At 65.3% G+C, this 19829-nt stretch overlaps 1 protein-coding gene across 1 annotated transcript; it reads left to right on the top strand.

The window, feature by feature from the left end:
- The first annotated feature begins 142 nt into the window (after positions 1–142).
- On the top strand, positions 143–16053 carry SLC6A18 (solute carrier family 6 member 18). Its single transcript, XM_042908551.1, has 12 exons — positions 143–302; positions 4572–4712; positions 5333–5470; positions 6064–6245; positions 7677–7787; positions 8537–8649; positions 10455–10583; positions 12134–12290; positions 12765–12969; positions 13361–13520; positions 14708–14870; positions 15697–16053. Exons 1-12 carry the CDS (start codon positions 143–145, stop codon positions 15865–15867), a joined length of 1830 nt encoding a protein of 609 aa, XP_042764485.1. The 3' UTR covers positions 15868–16053.
- Positions 16054–19829: the final 3776 nt, after the last annotated feature.

Raw genomic sequence — 19829 nt, 5'->3', positions numbered from 1 at the left:
GCCGTGGGGTCAGGGAGCAACCGCCCGAGTTAGAGCAGGAGCCCGGCCCGGGTTACCAATTAACGGGCTCCGCTGGTTTTCCTTTAAATAACGCGGACGTACGTGGGGTGTGAGGGGGACCGTGAGGGAGCGAGTGGCAGGCATGGCGTGCGCCCTGGGCCCAGACCCACGCGGGGCCGGCGGCGGGCACGAGAGGCCCAGCTGGGACAACAGGCTGCAGTACCTCCTGAGTTGCATCGGCTTCGCCGTGGGCCTGGGCAACATCTGGAGGTTCCCGTACCTGTGCCAGACGTACGGGGGAGGTGAGCCGTGGGCTGGGCCTCCGGGGGGGCATCCCGGCCCTCGAGGTCCAGTCCGAGGGCGTCTCGGCCTTACGGGACTCAGGGGTGCTTTCTGCACACCGCCCTCCCCCGAGTTCCCCTGAGGTTTGCAGGTGCGCGCTGGCCGGGCCGCCTACCGCCCGGCCTTTGCACGGCCAGACCGCCCTCATCTCTTCCCAAGTCCGAGGTGGTGTCAGGCAACCGCCCTGTCACCCAGGGCCCTCGGGAGCTGACACGGAACGTCGCCCGGGCCAGGCTGGTCCTCTTCTGGGGTCCGACCTTGGGCCCCGTCTGGTTTCGGTGCCAGGTCAACTTGCCCTCAAGCCTCCTTCTGCACCTGTAAGACCCGAGGGCCCCCGACAGTCCCACGGGGCAATCTTCCCGGGTCCCCCAGGCGTCCGGTTGGCAATGTGGGGAGCGTCTCCTTCAGGGGAGATTCGTCGGCCCCCCCAGAAGAAATGGAAATCTGCACGGGTGACCCCACGCCGCCCTTTTCCGATGGGGAGTCGTCCTTCCCGCTTTCAAGGGCACACAGTGGCCCCCCTGGCAGCGGTAGGCAGACAGTGGTCAGGCCATGGTGGGGGAATGTGGGTGGGGGTCTCCGGGAGCCGCGTGGCCGGGCCACTGTCTGGCATGGCTTCCCTGTTTATGAGGATACTGCTTCTGGAAAGTTTATTAGTTTTGTTCTGATGACCAGAAGCTGGAAGAGACCTGTGTCCTGGAACCGCTGGCCCACGGGTGTTGGAGCGTCCATGGGGGCGGGGGCGGGCGGGCGCCTGAGAGTACAGGCTCCTTGGCACGGATCACGCAAAGCCCGGGGCGGAAGACCGGCTCGCTCCCTAGGCCCCCGTGCCGCCCCGTGCGCCGTGTCGAGCCCGCACAGGCGGGAGCCCGTTGGCTCAGCGCTGCGACGTGCCGGGACCGTCCAGGGACGTGCCTTCCGGAACCCTCATCGCCGCAGGCCATGCGCCGGGCTGCCTTCCCCGAGGGCTCGGGGTGTCTGAGTCCCCGGCACCCGGGCTCTAGGGGGTCCTGGTGTCTAAATGCTTCCTTTAGGCCCTATTTCCAGGTGAGAAAGCTCTCGGTGAAATGTCAGGAAGTACGTTTCAAAACTCCTACTTTTCCCGAACAAGGAACCCTCACGTGTGAGAATGCCCTGTTTTGTCTCACTTTGGCCACTACTGATTATTTCGATAAGAAGATGTAAGTGATAAGCAGATAACAGATCACATTTTTATTTTGCGCGAACTCACGCTCCTGAGGGTGGATACTTTCTCTCTCATTAGTGATCGTTCAGGTCTGTAAAGGGCAACAGCGTCACAGAATTGAGCAAAACCCTTGGGGGCACCCCCACGCGATTCTCTCACACCCACCCGGCTTCTTGGTGAGCGGTCAGCGCTTCCCAGCGAAAGGGACGTGGAACCCGCTAGTGGCCTCTTCGCGCACCTGCCGGGGTCTCGGGCTTCAGCCCAGGAACCCTTCTAACCGCGTCTGTCGCAACACAAGCGGGTGGGTCATCTCGTAAGCGGTCCAGGATTTCCGCACTGCCGCGTTCCGGACTTCCGTTTCCGGAGGCCCCATCCAGGCGACAGAACCTTGCCCGGAAAGTCGCACGGAACTAATTACTGCGGTTGGCCGTCCCGTAGGGAGAGTCGCCATGCTCCTCTCTTGCACTGGCTTCTGTATTGGCTGTTGACCTCCCACGTGACCTTTACGGCCGGGTCGTCAACGCGCACGAGACTCTCAGGGCTTCGCAGGCGTCGGGTGGGGTCTGGACTGCGTGGGGAAGGATTTCCCGCTGGCAACACCGCGTCAACCCTCCACACAGACAGCACATCACTCTCCTGTCTTCTCCTCTGTCCCCTGGCCGTTCTCTCCATCCTGATCTGCTGATTCTCAGCCGCGTGGGGCTCTGAACGCACGCGCCGTCTTTTCCTCCACCTGCTGAGCACGTGGCACGGGTGCACGTCGCCTCCGGCACCCTCGCGTGGTGATGGCACTGGTGATGCACGGGGCTCTCCCAGACGCCCCGCGTGGGCACGCGAAGTGTGGTCTCAGCGGCCCCGGAGACCGGCGGGGACGAGACGAGAACAGTTCCCGCTTCTCTCGAGCTCGGACGGCGGACGCGTGAGGGTGTTTTTGCCACACCAACCGGTTCTCCGAGACTCAGCAGAATTTAACCCATTTCCGCCGCATCTCCCTGAACTGAGCACAGACCCCTCAGGTCGAGGGCTCGGCCCACGGCACGGCCCCCAGCTCAGGATCGGACCTCAGGTGGCGGGTCCCCTGCTGACCCACGGCTCTTACCTGACTTTGCTACAAACTCAGGGCTGTGCCCAGCCCCACGTCAGCTTCACAGAACTGAGGGGAGCAGTTCGCTACTGTTACCACATTTTTATAAGGAACACGGCTCAGGAGCCGCCAGACGGAAGGCGTGCACGGGGCCAGGTGTGGGGGTGACAGAGCTCCGGGCACAGCCCCCTCCCAGCACCGCCCGTGTTCACCGGCCTGGAAGCTCTCCAAACCGCGTGGCTCGGGGTCTCGTGGACATTCCGCTCGGAGGCACAGCCCACCGAATCGCCAGCCTGGAGGTCTGGTGGGGCTCGAGTCCCACTCCTCGAAGCACATGCGTGGGTCCTCCTGGGACCGGCAGCCATCCCCCGACAGGCGCGGTCTTCACCTAAGCCGCGGTCGGCACGCTCTCTGGGTAGGGCTTACACGCCCCTCACGCACCGAGATGCCCCCTCCTAACCGCACGGTCTCTGTAATCACAGACCTGCTCTGTTTCTTCTCCCCCAAGCACGGCAGACTCAGCTGCACCAGCTTAGCTACGAAGACAAGCTCCCCTCCCCACCCCTCCCCGGCCCTGCTCCTCGTAGGTGCTCCCTGCCTGCCGGACTGACCTCAGCCAGCACCTGAGGCCCCGCCCCTCCCCGCCCCCGGCCCTGTCCCCCCCCTCCCCGCCCCCCTGCCCCTAGGTACTCCCTGCCGGACTGACCTCAGCCAGCCCCTGAGGCTCTGTCCCCTCCCCACCCCCAGCCCTGTGCCCCCCCCCGCCCCCACCCAAGTGCTCCCTGCCCGACTGACCTCAGCCAGCACCTGAGGCCCTGTCCCCTCCCCGCCCCTCCCCGGGTGGCCACTGAGGCCGAGTGTCCTCAGAATTGTACTTTCCTGACCCTCCACCTGTTCGCTGCTACATGGACGACCCCAGCAGGCACTGTTTTGCCCCAAACACTGGAGCCCCGTGCAGAAGCTTATGTGGGCTGAGGGCTGTGTAGCCACGTAGCCCCGTCCGGGGCCCCAAGTCCGTGTCAAAACGTCTGATGGTGACACAAGAGAGGAGGGGGAGGCCGGCAGACGATGAGGGCAAGCCCGCGGCTCATGGGGGAGAGTCAGCCTCAGCCGAGCCAGGCAGACGCGGGGAGCACGGTGGCTGCCCTGCACCCATTTCGGCCAGTGTGGTTCCCTGGCGTTTCTGAGGCCCGGGCATGCAGGGGGGAGGGGTGGCTGTCAGTCCCGGAGCGTCTAAGGGCCAGGGTGTCCACGGACTGCGGTTACCTGGAAGAAAATGCGGCTCCCACCGTAGCGGGACCGGGACTCCCTCCCCCCGGCAGAATGAGAGCATCTCTGAGTCCAGCGGGACTCAGGGAACCGGCATCTCCCCACAGGAGCCCCCCCAGGCGACCAGGCCGGACCCCTCGGGGCTGCGGGCTCCAGGAGAGGCCGGGCGCCTCACTCCTCAACCCCGTGGCTTTTCCGCTCCTTCTACGGCTGGCTCACCGCGCGGAAAGGCGTAGCTCCCCCAGCCACCCCAGGGGGTGCTCTGCGGGGAGCCCGTGTGGGTCCCCTTGGAGGCCTCTGGAGCCCCCGCCCCACACCTCCCGGCGCCCGGACAGGGAGCAGGGGCCCCGCTCGGCCCAAGGCGTGGAGACACAGGTCCCAGCCCGTACTCAGGCGGGACGTCACCGTGCTCCAGCGCTCCCCCAAGAGCACGGAGCAGCCCCCCATCACAGGAGGGCCCGTGACGGGGGTTCGGGGCGTCCCCGTAAGGACAAGACTGCCCTTTGTGGCGGGAAACCCTCCGCCACAGCGTCACGCGGCGGGACGTGTCGAGCAGCTGCAAACGGTGGCAGAACCAGGGCCCGACGTGCGGGCCCGGGTCCCCTCTCAGGAGGCCGCGGGCACCTCTCCCCGAGCCCGAGGCCCCACCGGGCAGACAGTGACCCTCCGGCGACCACTGTGTCTTCGCAGGGGCCTTCCTCATCCCCTACTTCGTCGCCCTGGTCCTCGAGGGAATCCCACTCTTCCACATCGAGCTGGCCATCGGCCAGCACCTGCGGACAGGCAGCGTCGGGGTGTGGAAGGCCGTGTCGCCCTACCTGGGCGGAGTGGGTAGGCTGCCCCCACCCCTGCCCCCGTCCCGTAGCGGTTGGGAGGGCGGGAGACCGCGGGTCCCGCGGGAGCCCCGTGTCAGCTCGTCACGCCAGGCCACGCTTGCTGGCTTCGCACCCGCCCCAAAGATGCCCTGACGTGATGGGGACGTGACCGGGCAGGACGCGCACGTGGTGGCGCCCCTGTGAAGCTAGCTCCAGTCACGGGCTGAGGTCGCCCATCCCAGGAGGCCGTTTTGTTCCCCCAAAGCCCAAGCGGGGACCCGAGTGCGGGGCGCCGTGTGGGGTGAGCCCAGAGAGCGCGAGGAGGAGGCAGGCGGCAGGCTGTCCCCGGTCACGTGGGTGTGTGTCCCACAGGCGCCGAGCCCACACATCCTGGGAGCTCCCGAGTGTCCGGGGAGGCCCCGGGGTGCCTGTGAGGTGGGCGCTGCGGGGGGGGGGGGCCAAGCGGCACCCCTGGGTCTGTGACACGACACCCCCTGCCGGGTGGCCACGGTGCCTCCTGAAGGCCTCCCCGGGAGGCCAGCGGCGGGGCGGGCAGCGGGAGGCCTTGGGGACGGCAGGGAGCAGGAGCGGGGTGGCCGGGACCCCGGCGAGGCGCTGACTGTCGCCCGTCCGCAGGGCTGGGCTGCCTCACCGTGTCCTTTCTGGTCAGCCTGTACTACAACACCGTCCTGACGTGGGTGCTGTGGTATTTCCTCAACTCCTTCCAGAACCCGCTCCCCTGGGGCTCGTGCCCGCTGGACCTCAACCGCACAGGTAGTGCTGAGGGCTGGGAGGCTCAGTGCCCTGGCTCCCAGGGGCCCCGCACGGGCTCCCCGAAGCGTCACATTTGAAATCCCGTTCTCACCCCACTGACCCCGACCCCTGATGGACCCGGGGCCCCCAGGGACCCCTGTACTCACAGCACAGCTTCGTGCTTGCCCGGCGACGGGAGGGTGAGTGGCTGTCACCTCGGCTCTTGCTGACTTAAGTCCAGACCTGGGCCAAGCGCTCTGTCAGGGGACAGTGTCAAAGCTGTCTTCCAGTTTGCTTGCCCAGCTGTGTCAACCCCCCTTCCCTTCCTGCCTCTGCTGATACTAACTTGAGTTCGGCGTGTTCTGAACAAGGCCAGCGTGGGCAGGGGGGGCGGGGGGCAAGTCTGGGCCCTGAAGCTGCCCGGGTCAGCCCTCTAGGCCTCGGCTGGACACCCTGGGCAGCAGAGGGCACGGGTCTCACCTGCCGTGCCTGGTGCTCAGCCAGCAGCCCCAGGACAATTATGTACGAACTGCACTCCCGGGGGGAGGCCTGCAGAGCCCGGATCCAGGCCCGAGCCCCGTGGCCAGCCCTTGACGGGCCCTCCCGGGTTCCAGGGTTCGAGGCAGAGTGCCAGGCCAGCAGCCCCGTGAGCTACTTCTGGTACCGGCGGACGCTGAACGTCACGGCCGACGTCAGCGACAGCGGCTCCATCCAGTGGCGGCTGCTGGCCTGCTTGGCCGCGTCCTGGGCCGTCGTGTACGTGTGTGTCATCAGAGGCATCGAATCCACGGGGAAGGTGAGCCCCTGGGGCGGACCCCACTGCCCAGCTCCCTTCCGCTCAGCGTCTGCTGGGCGGCTCTGCTGGGAGGGTGCAGATGTGAGGACCCTGTGCCGCCCTGTGAACGTGGCAGCTGTTGCCCCTTCTCCTTTTAACCTGTTCGGGTCTCTGTGCGTCAGTCGTGTTTCTTGTCGACACACCCGGTTCGGGTCTTGCTTTTTTTCCTGGGCTGGCAGTCCCTGCCCTTGTTTGGCTGTTCAGACCATCTGCGTTTGGTGCGACTCTGAATCTGGTCTCGGCCCGCCGTCCTGCTTCCCGCGGGTCCCCTCCCTTCTCCGTCCCCGCCTCTCCCAGTCCCCGGGTATTTCTGGTGACGCCCGTCCACGTCCTGTGCCAGCTTCTCAGCGGCGACCGTTCAGTCTCGGGGATGGATTCGGGGCTCGGCCTTCGGTCCCTCTGGGAGCGATGCTGCCCACCGAGTGAGGCGGGGCCCTCGCTCCCGCTGCACTGCCTCCTCCGCCTTCCCCCGACTGGCGCACGTTTCACAAACACTGCTGCGAGCAGCGGGTGCGCGGCTGGCACATTTGTGTTCAACAGCGTACCGTCCTGTGGCGATAGTTACGTGGTTCCTGAGCAGAGAGGACCCGGGGGGCCCCGGGCCCGGGCCCACGAGCCCACCTCGGGCGCGCACCCTCTCTTCTCCGGGGGCGCGGACGGGCCCGGGGCTTCACGCATCCCCCCTCACAACGCCAGCGACGCGGCTCCCGGCACACAGCTGCGCCCTCTCACACGGATCCCGGCGTGTGCACGTGCCTGCACACTTACTGTCGGGTGTGAGCGTTACAGTTGCTCTCACGTGAGCATCTTCATGACTTAGAGGACCGGAATGACTGAATTAGACCAAAGCAACCGTGAGGCCCAACGAGCCAGCCAGAAACTCCAAATGACCCTGCGGCAGACGCCCTAGAGAGGCACCCGGGCGACTCCCCAGTCAGTCTGTGCTCGGGAACTTGGGGGCGGTGGGGAGGGAAGACCGTCCGTCGTCTGCGGATTCCTTCTGTGTGGACCCCTGACCACACCTGACGGGACCCTGGTCCTAGGCTGGGGAAAGGGGTGCGGGTAGGTGTGTGGTCCCTGCGAAGTGGCCGCTTGTGGGCACCGGGGTGGGGGGGGAGAGGGAGGCCCACCTGCCCCGTGGGGACCGTGCCCACCCACAGACACAAGGGCGTATGTGAACCCACGTGTGACCATCCCCGTGAGCCCCCAACCCTCAGAGACTGACTGGGGCCCACACCCCCAGGCCCCGGGCTGCCGGCCGCCTCCCCCCAGTCCGAATCCCGGATGAGAGACGGGAGCCTGGCCACTGAGGCGTTCACGTCACGTCTGCCTCTTAAAGGTTTTGTACCGAACAGATACCATTGCAAAGTCTAACGGTTTTTTTCTCTTAAGGCAATTTATTTCACAGCGCTGTTCCCTTACCTGGTCCTGACAATCTTCCTTATCAGAGGACTCAGCCTGCCCGGGGCGGTCGAAGGGTTAACGTACCTGTTCACGCCAGATGTAAGTTGGTCTGGACTGAAGTCTGGGCTCCTGGAAACACCTGAGCCAGAGCCCAGCCCAGCCCAGCTCACTGCATCCCCTGGCCATGTGCGTGGCCATGAGCCACAGGCCAGGGCACCCGGGGCCGTGTGGGGGTGAGGGCGGGGGGGATGCTATGGGGTCTCAGGGAGGAGGGTAGGGTCAGAGTGCAGGGAGCAGACGGAGGGCTTGGTTCGTGACGCGTGGACTTTGGTGCCTGAGGGACGTTGCGGGCGGGGTTCAGAGGAGAAGCCGGCCGGGGCCCCGGACGTCCCACCCCTAGTGCCCAGACCCCCCACCTCCAAGGGCTTCTCCCGCTGCGTGCACCCCGCCAGGTGAAGGGCCGCAGCCCGCACCCTCCTGGACCACCCCACGCTCTGTGGGCCCCCGGCGTCCCCTGGGAGTTGCCGGGGGCTGCACAGGGCGTGGGCCCGGCCTGCCCGTCCCGTCCCCCGCAGCAGCAACACCAGGGAGCGCGTGCCCGTGGAGCTGCCGGGGCCCTTCGGTCGCTCAGAGCCCCCACGTCTTCGAGGAGCAGAGGAAGCAGGCGTCTTGTCACTGGGACCTCAGCCCTGAGAGGCCTGTCGGCCGCGTTCTCAGAGCCCGTGTGTCCCACGCAGATGGGAGCCGTGGCTTTATTTAACATGTCCCGCTTGGGACCATCCGGGGCTGTGGGCTCCCCGCTCAGTGTGGCCTGTCTGCTGCACGACGGGGCCCCCCTGTCTTTCCAGGTGCGGATTCTCCAGAGCCCCCGCGTGTGGCTGGACGCAGCCACGCAGATATTCTTTTCCCTGTCCCTGGCCTTTGGAGGACACATCGCTTTTGCGAGTTACAACCCGCCCAGGTAGGGGCCGGACTCAGGTCGGGTTCCGGGCCTCCTGTCCCCAAGCTCCTGGGAGCAGCACAGAGCGCCCGCGTCGGGACACCCTGCGCAGGGGGAGGGTGAACTGCTGTGAACCTGTGATAAGAAGGGACTCGTGGGGATTCTACCAGTCACTCAGCCATCCCCTGAGGGCTGGGGGTTAGGGCCCCTACGGCAGCTTCTGGCGTGTTCCGGAGGAAGAGTGCCGGATAATCAATCCCAGGAACAAGGCTGACGCCAACGGGACCACGTATGTGTGCCAGGCACAAGGCCAGGAAAGCAGAAATCCAGTGTGTGTCAGCCTCCCTGGTCACTGCTCACTCTCCCACCTCGTGGGGGAGACCCGAGCTGCTCGGTCACTAACGCACCATCCGCCGCGTCGTAAACCAGGCCACCTCCACACGAACATGGTTCTACGCGGTGGTCAGAACCTCTCCCCTCAGAGGCGCAGGGGTGGGGATGCGGGTGGTGGGCCTGGGTGCTTCGCACGACTGCCCCTGACAAGTGACCGCCCAGCCTGCTCCAAGGGGCTCGGGTGCTCTCTCGCACGGAGACCGTCTCAGCAAGGCTGCTCCATGGTGCCCTGTGTCATCCTCAGCGACCTGTGCCCAGGCCTTGGGGGCAGGGTGGGGGCTGAGGGCTTTAGCCAATCCACAGCCCTGAGCTGGGGTGGGTGCGTGGCAGGGAGGCTTTTGGGGAGGGGGTTAGCAGGGAGGTGTGGGCAGGGAGGGGGTCAGCGGGGAAGGGTCAGTGGGAGGGGTCAGCAGGGAGGTGTGGGCAGGGAGGGGGTCAGCGGGGAAGGGTCAGTGGGAGGGGTCAGCAGGGAGGTGTGGGCAGGGAGGGGTCAGTGGGGAGGGGTCAGTGGGAGGGATTAGCAGGGAGGTGTGGTCAGGGAGGGGTCAGTGGGGAAGGGTCACTGGGGAGGGGCTCAGTGGGGAGGTGTAGTCAGGGAGGGGTCAGTGGGGAGGGGTCAGTGGGAGGGATTAGCAGGGAGGTGTGGTCAGGGAGGGGTCAGTGAGGAAGGGTCAATGGGAAGGGGGTCAGCGGGGAGGTGTGGTCAGGGAGGGGTCAGCAGGGAGGGGTCAGTGGGGAAGGCTCAGTGGAAGGGATCAGTAGGGAGGTGTGGTCAGGGAGGAGTCAGCAGGGAGGTGTGGGCAGGGAAGGGGTCAGCAGGGAGGGGTCAGTGGGAGGGGTCAGCAGGGAGGTGTGGTCAGGGAGGGGGTCAATGGGGAAGGGTCAGTGGGGAGGGGCTCAGCGGGGAGGTGTGGTCAGGGAGGGGTCAGTAGGAGGGATTAGCAAGGAGGTGTGGTCAGGCAGGGGTCAGTGAGGAAGGGTCAATGGGAAGGGGGTCAGCAGGGAGGTGTGCTCAGGGAGGGGTCAGCAGGGAGGTGTGGTCATGGAGGGGGTCAGTGAAGAAGGGTCAGTGGGAGGGGTCAGCAGGGAGGTGTGGTCAGGGAGGGGTCAGTGAGGAAGGGTCAATGGGAGGGGGTCAGCAGGGGGTGTGGTCAGGGAGGGGGTCAGTGGGGAAGGGTCAGTGGGGAGGGTCTCAGCGGGGAGGTGTGGTCAGGGAGGGGTCAGTGAGGAAGGGTCAATGGGAGGGGGTCAGCAGGGGGTGTGGTCAGGGAGGGGGTCAGCGGGGAGGGTTCTGAGCCAGTCCGGAGACCGTCGGGACAGCACCGGCACTCAGGGCCGCAGGCACACCAGCTCCGTGTGCGGGGGGGGGGGCTTGGGGGTGTGTGTGCGTAGTGGCCCGGAGCACAGTGGCACAATGTGCCTGTGTCCGCCAGGAACAACTGTGAGAAGGACGCAGTGATCATCTCCCTGGTCAACAGCCTGACCTCCCTCTACGCGTCCATTGCTATGTTTTCCGTTCTGGGATTCAAGGCGGCCAACGACCATGGGCGTTGCCTGGACAGGTGAGCACGGTGCCCGTGGTGGCTCTGAGGGCAAGTTGTCCGCGGAGCACAGGGCCGCACACAACCACCCTTAGATCCCTAGGGAGTGAGGTGGAGCGTCCCCAGAAGCCCGCGTCCACCCGCAGCCTGGAAGGTGACCTGATGCGGACGTGGGGTCTTTGGCAGATGTGGGTTAAGATGAGGTCATGCTGAGTGAGGACCTGACCCAGTGAGCGGGCTCCTCATGAGAGACAGGCAGGGGCATGCGTGTGTGCACACACGTGTGAACACGCACACCGGGCACACGCGTGAACACGCACGCACACGCAGGAGGCCATGTGATGAGAGAGACAGGGGTTGGAGGGACACCTGGGGCACCAGGGGCTGGAAGAGGCGGGAAGGACCCTCCCCTGGAGCCTCAGGACGTAGCGCAGCCCTGCCCACACCCCTACCTGGGACTTCCGGCCTCAGAGCTGGGGGAGGGTGAATGTTGCTTCGAGGCTGTCTGTGGCCATTTGCCACAACAGCCCAGGCCGTGGAGGCGGTCAGGATGGCCTCACATTTGGAGCTGCTGCATCGATGGCCCAGCTGCGCTAAGACGGCTGATTGTAGCTTGCAGACGGCGGTGGCTCGCCCGCCAGAACCCAGAGGGGAACAGAGGCACACCCTGTACCAGCTGCCAAGCGCCCACAGCGCCCAGAGTGGCCCCATGACCAGGCCCCTGTCCACAGCGCCACCTGTTCTGACCACGCTCGGGCCACGCTGAGGGCGGAGGGGGAGACAGAGCAGCTGCGCCACGGGCAGCCTGAGCTTGGGCACAGCGGGGCGCGTGCACCCTGCGGAATGTTCCAGAGGCTGCAGCGCCCACACGGTGAACAGCGTGACCCCCAGTGGGGGACGGGGGGGGGGGTCAGTACTTCCAGCTGTTTCCACGGAGCACCGTGAACAAGTGTCGGTCCGTGGACACTGCCCAGGGTGGCGGCAGTGACTCCGGCAGGGCTGACGAGGCTCCCCTGTGCGCCCCGGCTCGGCCGCCTGGCACGTGGCACACCAGACAGCACTCGAGCGCCGCACTCGGGGCACATTTTAAATAGCAAATCACCGGCAAAGAGCACAAAAGCGCGATCACGACGGCACTGAGCGGACTGTGAAGGTGTTCGCGGAAGGCAGGGCGTCGGTGCAACTCTGGGCCCGGCCACTGCCAACCCCAGGAGCAGCACCGGTCCTAACGTCAGGGTCACGGACGCACACAGCAAGTGGGCAGATCGAAACGCCCGGGGACGCCCACCGGCCTGTGCGTGAGCCGCCAGCCTTGAAGACCGGGAGCGTCTGACGGAGGCAGCAGGCGGCCGGAAAGCAGGGGCCCCAGTTCTTCCTGAAACACTTCCAGGGTGCCATCCCGGGGCCCAGGTCGAGGAGGCCAGGGTGCTGCCACCACCCCACTGTGGCCCTCGGGGAGCGTCCCCGCAGGCCCGGTCCCTCAGCACCCCCCTGCGAGTGCTGCTGTCCTCCCGGGTGCTTCCGGGGTGCAGGGCGCCCAGCCCAGCGTGCGCCGGCCTGTGTCTCTGCAGAAACATCCTCCGGCTCATCAACGCGTTTGAGCTCCCGGACCAGAGCGTCGACAGGGACGACTATGCTGCCGTCCTCACGCACCTGAATGCCACCCAGCCCGAGAGGGTGGCCCGGCTCGGCCTGGAGACCTGCCGCCTGGAAGACTTTCTGGACAAGGTACCTGAGGGGCCGCAAGCCTTCTCCACAGGCCTGGCCCAGACCGGCCTGCGGGCTGTGGACAAAGGACACTGGGCCGACCCCGTGCCTCGGCCAGGCTTGGCTTCCAGAGCGCCTGTGGCCTCAGATGCAGTGTGTCTGGCGGGGGCAGCAGGCTGGGGTGGGCCGGCCCGGGACACCCGCTGCTGCTGGCGCACAGAGCCCGGGTCACGCGGGTGGGGCAGCAGGCTAGGGTGGGCCATCAGAAGGCGGGTTCTCCGGGCAGCTGACGGGCACCTGAGCCCGACGTCCCGGGGCCCGCGGTCACCCGCTGGCTGCGAGGTGTTAAAGGGGAAGAGGTTCTGTCCCCTCAGGGGCACAGCTGTGGCTGGTCCTGCGGCCAGAAAGGGTGGGGCCGCTGCTTTCCTCTTGGGGGGGGGGGTGTCGGTCACCACGGTGTGTCACCTGGGGCTTGCTGGCGCACGTGCATTGCAGAGCGCCTCCGGCACGGGGCTGGCCTTCATCATCTTCACGGAAGCCATCCTCCACATGCCGGGGGCCCCCGGCTGGGCCGTGCTCTTCTTTGGGATGTTGTTCACCTTGGGCCTGTCGTCCATGTTCGGGAACATGGAGAGCATCATTACGCCACTCCTGGATATGGGGGTCACGCACAGATTCGTCCCCAAGGAGGTCCTGACTGGTGAGTGGACGGGCCCATCCCCCGTCCTCCCACCCGCCGTCCCGATACCCTTCGTCCACGAAGGCTCTGGGGCTGTGGCCCGGTCCCGGGGGAAGGCTGGGTCTGGCTCGTCACCCCTCGGGGCCGGTCTCGGTGGCTCTCTCCCTGACCCAACAGCCCACGAGGGCCAGCACAGGAGAGCAGGGGGTCGGGCAGGCGCAGACCGGCACCCCCCACACCGACCGGCCCCAGCACTGCCCACCGACGCCAAGCCGCCATCCCGTGCCCTCCTGTCTCTGGCCGCGGCGCAGGGCGGCGGCGGGAGGAGCGGGCGAGGAGAGGGGGCGCACGGGCCGGGGCGGGGGCCGCGGAGGCCGGGCGCTGCTCAGACCAGGGGGCCCCGTTCCCCCAGGGCTGGCCTGCCTGGTCTGCTTCCTCTCGGCGATCTGCTTCACGCTGCAGTCGGGAAACTACTGGCTGGAGATTTTCGACAACTATGCTGCGCCTCTGAACCTCATGGTCTTTGCGTTCTTTGAAGTGGTCGGGGTGGCTTACGTTTATGGGGTGCAGCGGTGAGTGAGCCGCCCCTGAGGGTACGGCGTCCGGGCATCCAGCAGCTGGTCTCCCGGGCAGCACAGGACGGGGCGGGACCGCCTGAGCCTCTCCCCAGAACAAACGGGGCGGCTCCCAGAGCTCCCAAGAAGCGCCCTGGGGGCCCTGCTCCCCCTGGCTGCGCGGCCTTCAACCTTCTGCGGCGGGGGGGGGGGGGGGGGGGCCGTGGTGGTGGCAAGATGGCTGGTCTGCAACCAGGCAGGGCGGGTTGCTAAGGTCCAAGGACAAGCGGACACTGAGGCAGTAGCAGGGCCGCACAGCCCTGCCCCCAACCCAGAGGCCTCTGAGAACGCCCCTCTCGGTCCTGCCCATCCTGCCCGCGTCGGCCCCCTGCACACCTGCGCTCACACCTGTCACACCTGTCCCCACATCCGTGCCCACCTGTCCCACTTGTGCTCACACTCGTACCCACACCTATACTCACACCTGTCAGTCTCACCTGTCACACACCTGCTGCCCCAACCATAGCCCTGCTCAGATGGTCCCAGCAGTTGCGACCTCCGTCCTTGTTCCTCAAGGGGTCCCGGGAGGCCCTGCATGCCAGGGCCTTCATCGCTGCTCTGTGGGGACAGGGGCCAGAGGTCTCGTCCCAAGGAGGGACGCTGGCCACCTAGAGAGGCAGGAGCGGGGCTGGCCCACAACGTGGGGAGACACAGTGAGCCCTGGGTACAACCAGCCGTGGGGTCTCAGGAGACACTGGGGGACCGCCACGCGTCCTGGGTCCTCGACCCCGCAGGCCCTGACGGGCACTAGGTCTGGCGTCTCCTGCCCTCTCACGGCCGGGGCCCGTCGGGGCTCCACTGCCCACACCGTCTCTCGGCAGCTGGAGCCTCCCTCAGGGGGAGCTCCACGGGGCCTGCCCGGGGCAACTTACTAGGGCCCGGGCCGGCCTCCTCCTTGGGGTCGGCAGAGGCTGGGAGGCCCCAGGAGGCCCGCCTGTCCAGCCCTCTCCCCCGGCCGGTCGACCTGATTGCTCGGACCTTTTCCACGCAGGCCTGGGGGGGTGGGGTGAGTCCCCGTCAGGACCCGAGAGTGCTGCCCCAGCTGGCGGCGGCTCAGAAAGTTCAGCGCGGAGGTGGGGGACGGCCCCGTGGGCCACATCTCAGTGGCCCTGTGAGTGAGCCCGAGCCCGGTGTCCCTGTGGCAGGTTCAGCGATGACATAGAGAGCATGACGGGGAGGCGGCCCGGCCTCTACTGGCAGGTGACCTGGAAGGTTGTCAGCCCGCTGCTACTGCTCACGATCTTTGTGGCCTACGTTGCCACCCTGGCCCGGACGCCGCTCAGCTACAAGGCCTGGGACACCCAATACGTACGTCCTCCGGGGGGCCTGGCCTGGCCCTTCCCCGGTGCTGCCCTACGTGGCCCTGTGGGCCGCCTTCGCCGAGACCCTAGGCCACCGGAACTCCAGCGTCCCACGGGGCGTCAGAGCTGACTCTGGCAGGGGCCGTGGGCCCCGGTCAGTGGTGGGGGGACCAGAGCAACCCTCAGACCCTGGAGCGGCTCACGCAGGGACGTGGCCTTGAGCCACCCCTCGCACACACCTTGGGGCCGGCCCACGGATGCCCACTCCTGGTCCGAGTTGAAGGAAGGCGTGCAGGATGCGTGTCACTGAGCTGCCACCAAGCCGCGTGACAACAGGAGCATAGGTCACTCCCTGGGGCCAGCCCTTGTCCCCCGGGCTGCACTCGGAGCTGTGACGCCCTGACCGGCCACCACCTCTGGCCCCTCAAAACTTCGTCTGTGCTGCAGTGTCTTCTCCCCAGTGTGACATTGCCAGGCACTGCAGAAGGAGCAGTGGCACATTTCTCAAGAATTTTCACGAATTTTGCCCTATCAGATTCACACACTAGTGTCTCACGTTGGCCTCAAAAGCGGTGCCTGAAGTCAGGTGGGCGGTGTTGCCCCGCCTTACAGAGAAGGGGGCGGGGGGCACAGGGTCCGCCCATGTCCAGCAGGTCAGGCTGGAGCAGCCCCTCAGGCCGGTGGGAGGCTCTCTGCAGGGCACGGTGTCCCGAACCCCAGACCCCCAATCCCCACAAGGCTTCAGGGCCCCATACCGCCCCCCCTCCCCTGGAGAAGAGGCAGGGTGAGGCCGCCCCACACCGCTCAGTCACCGTGGCCGCGTGTCCCTCTAGGTGTGGTTCCCGTCGCGGCAGGAGAAGTCCTACCCGGGCTGGGTGCAGGCCGCCTGTGTCCTCCTGTGCTTCCTGCCTATACTGTGGGTCCCGGCCGTGGCACTGGCCCAGCTGCTCGCTGCACACAGACGGAAGAAGGACACCGGGCGGGACAGGTGCCCGAAGCTGTAGGGTGGAGGGGCCTGCTGAGGGCTGGGCGGGGGGTGGCCGGGAGGGCCAGCCCGTGTGCCACGTGCCGACATTACACCTGCCCCGATCCTGAGGCCTGTGGTTGCTGCTTCCCAACACCGTCGCGCTCCCCAGACCCTGCTCCGGGTACAGCCTGCCTCCATCCCCGTGGTCCACACTGTCCTCCAGATGGGAGAGAGCCTGGTGTCCAGCTCCTGGGGCCCTGCCACCTGGGTGGCCAGACGCTGAGCCCAGCAGGTGCATCCACGGGCAGAAGGACGGGCGGGGGTGGGGGGGGTGCTGTGCAGACATCTCAGGGCCTGTGCAGCCGAGGGCCTGGCACCGTAAGAGTTGAAGGAGCCTGAAGGGTGACCTCCGAGGAAAAGTGGAGGCTGTCCCCATGGTGAGCCTGAAGCGAAGCCTTCGCCCACAGAAGCCCCTTTCCGTGCCTGGAGCACTCGGGTCGTGCGTGGGCAGAGTCTGCTATGACCGACGTGCGGGGAGCCCTTGCAGAGCGATGGCCCAGCCACTCCCATCCCAGGATGGGTCCTCCCTGCGTGAGCACAGGCAAGGGCTGGGGTCCGGCTGGAGCCACAGCCAGCGCCAGCGAGTGCTGGCCGCTCTCCCGACCTTCTTTCTGAGAAACACTACCCTTTGTTCTCTAAACACTTTCTCAGAGACTCGAATATGTGTTAAGAAGGAACAGAAACAGGTTCCTACTGTTTCCAGAGGACAGTGGCACCACTCACTGCACACCACGCCTCCTGCAGCCTCCGTGCAGGGGCGCCTCCTCGTTTCTCGGCTCCAGCATGCTCACCAGCTCCACCGGCCCTCCCATGCACCCCTTCCTCCGACCCCTTCCTTCCATCCATCTATCCATTTCCTCCCTCCCTCCCCCATCTCTGTCCTTCCATTCTTATTTTTTTAATATTCATTTGTTTATTTTTGAGAGAGAGAGTGAGAGCAGGGGAGGGGCAGAGAGGGAGGGAGAGAGAGAATCCCAAGCGGGCTCCTCGCTCAGCATGGAACCCAACACAGAGTTGGAGGAAGGGGTGCACAGGAGGGCACAGGACCCTGGGATTAAGACCTGAGCTGAGATCAAGAATCAGATGTCTAACCAACTGAGCCACCCGGGTCCTTCCTCCCTCCATTCTTCTATCCATCCAATTCCTCCCTCACTCCCTCCATCCATTTCCTTCCTCTCCTCCTCCTCCCTCTCTCTCTCCTCTGACAACACTGTGAACCAGGCATCAGATCTAAGGAGGTGGGCCCCGACACACAGGCTTGGTGTGTGACTTTGCCACAGGAGACCACGGATGGCCTTCCTGTTGCTGGGCAGGACAAACGCTGTCCGGGGTGCTGAAAAGTCCCGGCCGACAAAGTCTCTTGGACGGTCACAGGGGGCCCTGTCCAGGACGCCTGTCGCGGCTGCTCTTGCCCCCTCCCCCACTCCCAAGTGGAGCTGAGTATTACAAAGGATTTAACTCAAGAGTGCCCCCCCGAAATGTGCCCCAAGTCCCACGGGTAGCTCTGCGCCTTGGCCCCCATGCTGCAATCCTGGGCTCGTGGCCCCTTCCTGCCTTGACAAGCCAGTGAGGTCAGCGAATCTTTTCCCCCCGCATTTCTCCATCCTCCTTTCACCCTGTGATCACCCTGGGTGCACCTGGGTAATTCAGGATGATCTCCCCATCTTGAGGTCAACTGATAAGCTACCTAATCCCACCTGCACACATAATTCCCCTTTGCCATGTCACACAACACTTGCAGGTTCTGGGGTTAGGAAGTAGGTGCTCTTGGGGGGTCACTACTCCACCTCCTACAGAGCCTGGGCAATTCTGAGGGCACCCAGGTTTGGGAAGCCCTTTACTCTACAGCGTCCTCCACAGGAGAGTATCCATGTGGCCAGGTGCCAAGCACGCACCCAGGGGTATGGCAGTTGAGGGAGGGGCAGGAACCGGGGCTCAAGGGGTAAACCACTCAGCGCTTCGGGGGTCCTGGGGACACCACCTATGTCTCCTCTTGAGCTACTCACCTTGAACTCACCTACTGCACACACGTTTGCAGGGTGCATGAGTGAAAGAGCTTCTCTACATGCAGCTTAGATCTAAGGGAGGCCAGAAAACTGAATTCCTTTGCCTTTTACAAATCCTATTTCCACGTTTCACCTGGAGGAGGTCTGGCAGTGCACACGGTGGCTTTCAAAAGAGGAAAACCAGGAAGTTTCAGTGACTGAGCCTGACCAAGCACATGTCTTTTCAAGGGTTTAACACTTCAAAACAGATTCGTGATCCTGAGCAAAATGCCGACAAAATACCTGTACCAGAAGACTCTGGTGTGTGTAGAGGATGAGTGGGTGCCGTCTTGGGTCTGGTCTGTGATGGAAATGTCAGAACCGGGCCCCTGGCACGTGTGTGGGTGGGGGCCAGCGGCGGGTGCCCAGACGTCCGGTGCAGGGTCCTGGGGGTGTCCCCCGTGTTGGGCAGTCTGTCCTCCCTGTGTTTACAAAGCATGGGCACCGCGGGGCTGGGCGGGGGGGGGTTGGGTGGGGCTCAGTTCTGCACTGCTCACCTCCGGTGCGCTGACGACCTCCTCCCTGGACTTGGGTCGGCCATAAACGTGTCACCTCAGTCATCTGGATGCTCAGCCTGGCAGCAGCCATAAAGACAATATCCATAAACCCCAACATGAGACACATTCGCGCCTGGATAACTTGGGCTGCATTAGCACCGACCCCGTCCAAGGTCCAGTTGATGGTATCCCACCACATCTGTCATGTGGCCCCATCAGGGACACCCTGGAAGAAAGCCTTGGGAACTGCTCGTTTACGGGTATTCCCACTGCTGCGGGGGACAAGGCAGAGAGCCAGCTCCCTGGTGGGGCCCTTTCTTCACAGGCTATACCCCCTTTGAGCCACCCTCTGCGCAATCCTTCCAGCTTTTTCCATCTGTTCAAGGATGTTTGTCCAGCACCCTGCATAGCCCCACATGCACAGCACAGCCCCCACCTGGTGGTCTGCAAGGGCACGCGAGTGTCTCCAACACGTGGGCTCATCCTTAATGGATGGGAAGCAGGGCACCCTGAGAAAGCCCACAGCCCCAAGGACAGCACATCCTTTCCTGGGGCACCTCCCAGGGGTTGTGAGCCCGGGGTGGCCTATTGGGTGAGGGTCTGACCAGGGAGGCCAAGGGGCCGGGGCGGGGCTCCTGACCCTCTACTTTCTATGAGGCCTCTCCAGGACCTCTGGTCACTTCCCCGATGGCCTCAGCTGCGTCCCCCATGACCTTGCCCTCTACACACCTCCAAACTCCTAACCCTGACCTTGGAGCCACACTGCCTGCTCTGCCCCGGGGGCCACTCACTGCTTAAAAGATGGCCCCGTCCACCCTGAAGTGGTTCTCAGCATGGGGTCCCCCATGGGACCAGCCTCATTTAGAACTCCATAAAGGTGCAAATCCCAGGCCTTCCCCAGATTTGCTGAATCAGAAAGTTGGGGTGGGGAATGCCTGTGTGCAGTCACACCCCCAGGACATCTGCCACCTCACCTCCAAGGGTCACCTCTAACTGCTCTGCCTCCCCCGAAAGGTTGTCTGGGGCACCCTGCTGCTGTCCAGCCAGGGACGCCCGCAGGTGTGTGAGCAGGATCCCCTGTGAAGTTCTCACCCTCGGGGACCCCGCTCAGGCAGCCCAGCCTGCAGAGCCATACGCAGGACACCTGTTCCCAGGCCCCCGTGCTGCTGGCCGACGGTCCGCTCTACACCAGCATGGACAGTCCAGCTAAACAGATGTGACCGTACATGAACTAAGGAGCCCCACGGCAGTCAGGATGTGCAAATGGAAGAGTGACAGAGGGGACAGACGAGGGCAGGAGGACAGGCACATCCACTGGCCCAGGTCCAGAACACAGGGCTGGATGCAGGGCAGTGGGCTACCACCCACCCCCCAAGCCCCCGTATCATGCCCCCGCT

This window comes from Panthera leo, chromosome A1 (genome assembly GCF_018350215.1).
Source record: "Panthera leo isolate Ple1 chromosome A1, P.leo_Ple1_pat1.1, whole genome shotgun sequence".
Taxonomy (NCBI): Eukaryota; Metazoa; Chordata; class Mammalia; order Carnivora; family Felidae; genus Panthera; species Panthera leo.
Note: the sequence above shows the minus strand (reverse complement) of the source record. Positions and strands in the feature narration are given on the sequence as shown.